The sequence below is a fragment of the Phodopus roborovskii genome, unplaced genomic scaffold (genome assembly GCF_943737965.1).
Source record: "Phodopus roborovskii unplaced genomic scaffold, PHOROB, whole genome shotgun sequence".
In the NCBI taxonomy this organism is placed as follows: domain Eukaryota; kingdom Metazoa; phylum Chordata; class Mammalia; order Rodentia; family Cricetidae; genus Phodopus; species Phodopus roborovskii.
Genome location: NW_026126618.1, coordinates 828,103 through 835,836, shown reverse-complemented (window position 1 = coordinate 835,836; position 7,734 = coordinate 828,103). Strand labels below are relative to the sequence as shown.

General features: G+C 43.9%; 1 protein-coding gene across 1 annotated transcript; it reads left to right on the top strand.

Moving 5' to 3' along the window:
- Positions 1-1,460: 1,460 nt before the first annotated feature.
- Positions 1,461-7,047, top strand: Spic (Spi-C transcription factor). The gene is made up of 5 exons (XM_051206321.1): positions 1,461-1,503; positions 1,974-2,094; positions 3,260-3,369; positions 4,346-4,457; positions 6,629-7,047. Exons 1-5 carry the CDS (start codon positions 1,501-1,503, stop codon positions 7,045-7,047), a joined length of 765 nt encoding a protein of 254 aa, XP_051062278.1. The 5' UTR covers positions 1,461-1,500.
- The last annotated feature ends 687 nt before the right edge of the window (positions 7,048-7,734 follow it).

Below are 7,734 nucleotides of genomic sequence, written 5' to 3'. Positions count from 1 at the left end.
TAGTCTTCCTGATTCAGCTTTCGAGTGCTAGCGTTCCAGGAGAGAAGTATATAGGTTTGCACTGCCTGCCCGGGGTTATAAAATAAAGCATTTAAGCGGGGATTCTTCAACATGCTCCTGTGCTTTCTGTGCTCTGGTCAGCTAAGCAGGGAGGGTGATCCACCCCCTTTCGGGAGATTCACTTGTCAGAACTGGGAGGAGCTGAGGGGTAGAGGTGCTGGCCCCGTAAACCTGAGGGCCAGGCTTTGGATCTCCAGGGCCTCTGGAGATCCTGATGAGCTCCCTAGTTCTTTGTTGGTTTTTGTTGTTCTTGTTGTGTTTTCTGGCACGGCAGGAACTAGAGTCTTAGAGTCATCTGGAAAGAAGAAATTTAATTAAGAAAATGCCTCCACTAGATTGGCCTATAGGTGAGCCTGTGGAGCTTTTTCTTTTCCTTTCTTTCTGTTTTGTTTTGTTTTGCTTTTTTTTTTTTTTTTTTTTTTTTTTTTTTTTTGGAGTTTTTTGAGACAGGGTTTCTCCTTGTGTGCAGCCTTCACTGACCTAGGTAGACTAGTCTGTCTACAGCACTCACAGCCCGCCTCTGCCTCCCAAGTGCAGAGATGGAAAGTGTACCACCTCCACCCTGTGGAGCGCTTTCTTGATTGACTGTGAGAGTGCTCTGACCACTGTGGCAGGTAGTCCAGAGTTATATATAAGAAAGCCAGCTGAGCAAGAAAACATACCGTTCCTCTGTGGCCTCTGCTTAGTTCCTGCCCTGACATCCCGCAATGATGCAGTGACAATAGATAGGAAAACCCTTTTCTCTCAAGTTGTTATGGTCATGGTGCTTTGTCACAGTAATAGAAACCACACTAGGACATCCTGCCCGGGAGGGAGTGGCCTCCTGCAATCCCAGCACTTCGTACGATGAATCAGCATAAACTCGACAATTTGATCCACTCAGCAAATTCTGGGGCTCAAGTGAGAGATACTGTTTCAGTACTTACAAAGTGGAGAGTAGTGGACAAAGACACATGGCATCAACTTCTGCTCTCTGCACACACTGGCACGCACGAGCAGCCACACACACACACACACATGCGTTTGTTCATGCTTACACAATACACATACATACGTGCAATGATAGAAAAGTGTAATCTTTGAAGGAAATTTTGTGGAAAGAAAATGCATCCCGTGAAAGAATTCAGATGATGGCATTTGGCATTTATAATGCTTTTCAGTGCAAGATGTGTTCATTTACAATCAAATTAAAAATTACTTTTATTTCAAGGTTACTCGCATAGGAAGATTACTATGACTTGGAGGCCTGGCTGGGCTTCAGACTGAGACCTTATCTCCAAAAAAGCAAAAGACAAACAATAAATGATAAACCTATTTGCAACTGTCCTGTTATTTAATTTGTCTTTTTCTTCTCCACCAGAACTCGTTATTGAGCCCAGAACCTTGTACAAGCTATCGGGGAGTGCTTTCCCTCAACTCAAGAGGACCCATTTAGGAACAATGGTCAGTTGTTTTATTTGTTTATCTTTACTCTCCAGTATTGAAACTAAGATTTTTTTTTTTTTTTTTTTTTTTTTGCTGCAACTGTAGACATGTGCTACCATGCTAGTTACATGGTGCCAGGGACTGACCCTGTAATTTTTACTTATACTATATAAAATTTTATGCTCTTGAGTTATGTAATTATATGATATAATATGTATACTATAAGGTAAATCCTTTCGGTAAGCACCAGTCTTGCAGGCTAGTGCTTTAAATACTACTAACCTAGGAAAGTGGCTCTCACGTTTATTTGGTGACACCTGAGCCACGCCATTGATTGTCTAGTAGCAGGGAGGTCCCAAGGAGCTTTGTTGACCATTCTACAGTGCAAGGAACAACATGCAGCAATGACAACTTGGCTAGTCTACTATGCCCAGAGTGCTAAAGTTGAGACTCCTAGCAAGAGTAAACTTACATTTTACTAATTTCAGAACTCCCGAATTTCACCATTGTTGCAGCAGACTTTCACTGAACATGACAGGTTGGGTCAAGCATTCGATGATGCTTTGGAGGTGTTGCAGCATTCAATTGGAGGATTTCAATACTCCCCAGGTAAAACGGTCATTTATTCTCATCTCTGGGCAGAACACACGTGGCTAGTTGGTCACATGCATGTAAGAGGTAAGGCATGGAAGCCTACCAGACTTACACGATCTTGGCATTGCAAATCTGGGGAACAGGCTTTCCCTGGGGCTCCCAGGCTAGCCAGCATACCCTTATTGATGTGCTCTAGGCCAGTAAGAGACCCTGTCTCAAAACACAAGGGTATTGAAGAATGATATCTGAGGTTGGAGTGGAGGCCAAGGGGGTCATTGTTTTGAGGCCAGCCTGATAATACAGTTAGACCCTGTGAATAAGACAAAGAACAAACATAAAGTCTGCTTATCATTTGCTTATTATAGCATTCATTTTGAGTTTTCAGGAAAAGCTTTCCCTTTAAAAATATGTATATGAATATTATGTATGTGTATGGTGTATGTGTATATGTATATGTGTATGGTATATTACGTAAGTGCATGGTATATATGTATGTATATTATCTGGACCATAATTAGAGTGTGGAAGTCAGGGGACAACCTTGGGTGTCTTCTTTGTCAGAGTCTCAATACCATGCATATGCAGGCTAGCTAGACTGATGGGGACTCCCCTGACTCTAGCCTCCCATCTTGCCACAGAAATACTGGGATTACATACCTCTCTACATGCTCAGCTTTACCTGGCTTCTGGGGACTTGAACTCTGGTCCTCACACTTATGTGGCAAGAGCTTTGACCATTGAGTCATCCCCCTAGCCCAGAAAAAAAGCCTCATTGTTATATCTCTCAGGCTTTCCACTCACCCAAGACTGTAGTTAGTGTGGAAGAATACAGATTTTTATCCTTCACTCATTCTAGTTATTTTTACTATCTGATCTAGGTAAGATGCAATTATGTTGTCTACTGAGTTTATACACAGTATCATAGAGAGTTCCAAGATTGAAAATAGTGTGGCACTTTAGGCACACGGAATATTTCTCCATAAGGCAAATGGGTTATGTAGAAGAGTATCTGTAATATTAGAATATTGGGTAAACACCATGGAAGAAATATAAAGTGGAGAGAACTTAGGAGGCACCAATCAATAGCATATGTGTTACCTTGGGCCTCCTCCATACGTGTGTGTGCTTGTAAACTTGGACTTATGAATGTTTTTCTGTTCTTTTTTTCTTTTCAAATTAGAACATAAAACTCAGATGGCTCACTATTACCCTCAGCAATTCAGAGGAAATTGCAGCTACTATGGCATTTTATCCCCAGGAGAGCCCACCTATAACTGGAGGAGCGTAATAGTGAGTATGTCTAGCGAGGCCAATTGCTCAGCACGGAAAAGGGTGCACAACAGCCATGCTTTTGCTTTAATATGAGTGAGTTTGTTAGGTTTGAAGCAAATGTGAATAAAAGGGTGAGGAGACCAAGCAGCAGAGAGATAAGTAGGACCTCAGATCAGACGCGGAACAGAGAAGCAGATGGGAAAGTTCTGAGCAATAAATAGTGTAGTCACCTGGATCCCCAAGCTGAATGTGTTCTCCTGGGTGTGACTTCCAATCAGCCCCTCCCACCACAGACATTTTTATTTGTGTGATCAATGGACACACAACGAAGGGCCTGGGAATAATAGTCCACTTTTATTACTCGCCGAATCTGGCAACCTTATTTTTTAACTCCCAGACTGCAGAGTACAGCTTCTTGTAATTGGGACCCCTGGCCTGATTGTGTGGGGTGATAAGATGGCTCAAGCCCAGCCCCCTCCATTGTGTCTAATAAACCAATGGACACGTTGTTGCCACATATGACGATCCCAGCTCCCATCCATCTTTGGGGGGGGGGACAGGGGGTGAGGTGATGTTCTTGTGTCTAGCAGGCTCTGCAGCCCAGGATCTCCTTAAACTCACAGCAATCCTCCTGCCTCAGTCACTTGAAGCACTACTCTCCCAGCCTTAGTCTTGGTGCTGGGGTTGCAGTTGTGATCTGCCACACCTAATTCCCACCGATTCTCTTGGATCTTCCTCTCACTGGGCATCTTTAAGAAGAGGAGTAGCCACCTCTTTTCTCATGAGAGGAGGAGTCAAACGTTAGCGCCTGTCCTGTGGTCCCGGTATGGCTTGATCATCCCTGGGATGATCTGGCTGTAGTGGGGGCAGCACTTTGAGAATGCAGAGGTTTAGTACCCATTACTCTTCTTAGCCTTGGTCTTCAGCCACCAATGAGGGTCGGGGAGGCACGGGACAAACTCCCACTTAACATCCTGCTGTCTTGTGTCTGTAGAATGGTCCTGGGGACTTGTATTTGGAAGAAAATATCCCACAGTCTCTGCAGAGCATAAATGAAAACCAGCTGGCGGGACAAGTCTCCCTCTTCCAGCCAAAGGGAGGAAAAGGTACATTGCTGTGACACTCCTTACATAGGTACAACGTGCTGTTATGCATGTGTTTGGTCTTTTCTTTCTGTTATTACATAGCCTAGGCTGGCCTTAGATCTCACTGGTAGACACCAAGATGCCTTCAGACTTGCAATCCTGCTTTTAGATGGTAAGTATACAGCGTCATGATGGATGGAGTTCAGAATTAATTCTATTTCTAAGTATTATCTTGTAGCCAAACACAGTAGTACATACTTAGGGCCAGCACTGAGGCAAAAGGATTGCAAGTTTGAAGCAACCTGGGTGTCGGTAGCACACGCCTTTCGTCCCAGCACTCCGGAGGCAGAGGCAGGCAGATCTCTGTGAGTTCAAGGCCAGCCTGGTCTATGGAGCTAGTTCCAGGACAAGCTCCAAAGCAATAGAGAGAAACTCTGTCTCAAAAAAAAAAAAAAAAAAAAAAAAAAGAAAGAAAAAGAAAACATGAATTGGACCACTCCAAGGCTATCGGGTTATTTATTGGATCCTAGGTAACTTACTGATTACATTCTGGGAAGAAAAATGATGCCGCCACCTCACCCCCAGCAGCCATTAACTACCAGAAGCTTTTCACAGAGCTCCATGTGCCTCTCCATAACCATGCTAGAGTGTAGGCAGTCTCGGTTTCTGTGTGGTTCTTGTGAGGGTCGCCACAGCTGTGGTGAGTTGATAGTAGTGCAGCGATATCACCTTCAAAAGCCTGTGATGATCAGAGGACAGTTTCACAGTTCACACACCAAGATAACACAAGCAGATTTGGAGGGTGCAGATATGCAAGCAGCGTAGGAATAAACTGCTAATTTCTCAAGGGGGGAAATATAATTTAGCCAAGAGTTTTGTTTTGGTTTTTGGATCTAGTGGAGTGTGATGCGGCATGCATGTGCTAATTTGGATGTCGTGATGTGGCTGTCACTTTAATGCAATGAATTCTATCAACAACACACAATCCAAATGAATCCTCTAAATCTACTTCCTTATCTAGTCATTTTGAGACACATTATTACATTTCTAAGTAGATGAAAGACACTGACATTAGCTCTTGATTTCATAATTGAAAATGGCAATGCCCTTAGCCATTGCTCATGAACAACGTGGACTGAAGACTTGTTCATAAGGCTCTCGGATCTTCAGCATCCAGCCTCACAGGCTGGGCAGCTACTGCTTCTCAGCCTTTGGACGGCATGTATCATGTAAGACAATCTAACAAACAGTATATAGAAGATATACTCATTCTATCAGCTCTGTTTCCCTAGAGCTCTAACACACACCCATGAAAGTGTGGTAACGAAGCCCATTGCTTTGTGTAAGTAACACACGCTAATAAAAACATTTGCAACAATGGTAAACTTCAGAAAAACTGGAGTAGAATTGTCCAGTGTTTTCTTTGTTGTCATTGTTTACAATCTCAGAGCTAGCCTCTGTGTCATGGCTACTAATTCCCTTAATATTACTTTTAGGGCCGAGAGAGGACAGCATTTGAGAACAGTGAAATGGAGTTAAAGGTGGTTGTGAGCTGCTGGGACTCGAACCTGTTTGTTTTATGTATACAAGTGGTCTATTTGCATGTATGCCTTTATGCCAGAAGAGGGCATCAGACCCCACTGTAGATGGTTGTGAGCCACCATGTGGTTGTTGGGAACTGAACTCAGGATCTCTGGAAGAGCAGCCAGTGAGTGCTCTTAACCCCTGAGCCCTCCCTCCAGCCTCCCTGCTCCTCCTTCTAAATGATTTACTTTTGTGTACAGTGTTCTGCCTGCAATGCATGCCTGCAGGCCACGAGAGGGCATCAGATCTCATTACAGAGCACTGTGTGGTTGCTGGGAATTGAACTCAGGTCCTCTGGGTATGTTTCATAATGAGAAACTATGGTGGAGATTTAACTGTGAAGGAAAACTTCCTTCAAATGAAAAATCTCCAGATGTGGGGGTGCAGGAAATAAGGAACTCTTAGCAATGTCCACATCATTTAGTCCCAGTGCAAACTTTTAAGAGGCCCACAGATCTTTCTGGACTGCTGGGAACTGTGTTCCTAAGGCAGTGCATGAGAGGAAGCCAGCTCAGTGAAGCTTCCATTTCTGGGGTAGCAAGTCCTTCCATGGGGCCTTCCAGGGCCAGCCACACGGGTTTGATGTCTCCTCTCTCCCTCCATTGCAGGCCGGAGGAAGCTTCGACTGTTTGAATACCTTTTCCAATCTCTGTGCGATTCGGAGATGTCGTCTTGTATTCAGTGGGTCGACAAAACCAAAGGTGTCTTTCAGTTTGTATCAAAAAACAAAGAAAAGCTTGCTGAGCTATGGGGGAAAAGAAAAGGCAACAGAAAGCCCATGACTTACCAGAAGATGGCCAGAGCCCTGAGGAACTATGCCAGGACTGGGGAGATCACGAAAATCCGCAGAAAGCTGACCTACCAGTTCAGTGAAGCTGCTCTCCTGAGACTATCTCCATCTCACTTCAGGGGGAAAGACCTCTTCCACTCTCCTTATGACCAGCGTGATGAGGAATTTCTCAGCCCGAACCACTGGAACACAAACTACTCACACCAGTTACCAGAATTAAGTCACCCCAGCTTCTGATTGTAGTCTACCGCCCCTTGCCTTGCTAGCATCAAAAATGCCCCCCTTCCCCAGCTCCAGAATTTTTCCAAAGCAAACAGCTGCTCTCCAAATTCACAGACCCCATGCTCACGACACATCTAAGGAGGAGCCTGCACAGAACATGGTCAGACTTCTTCTCGTCCTGACAACATTTTAGGTCGTGTTTGCATTATGTTTCCATTGAAATGAAGCTGAAGATGTTTCAGAAATTTCAAGGTAGAAGTGCTCCAGGCCATTTACTGTTACAGGCATTTTTCCCACCAGTCTGGTCCCACAACCTCATCAGCCCCAAATAACACACAGACGCTATATTAGATATTAAGCTGTTGGCCAGTTACTAGCATTTCTATTAATCTAAGTGTTTCCACGTGGTCTTGGCTTACTGGAGAGTGTCAGGACCTCTTCCTCAAGTCTCAACATTTTGAATCTCCTACCTCTCCCTGAATCCTCCTTGCCTCTAGTCCCACCTATCTTGTTTTCCTATTGGCCAACAGGGCTTTATTCATTAACCAATAAGAAAAACATATTTACAGAATGACATCTTCCATCAATTTACTAATTTTTAATTAATGAATGAACAATTATATTTCAACCAATTGAAATTATAGGTTGAATGCCCTTTGCTATGAAAATACTTTTTATTCCAGAGTATGCCCGCTTGGATGA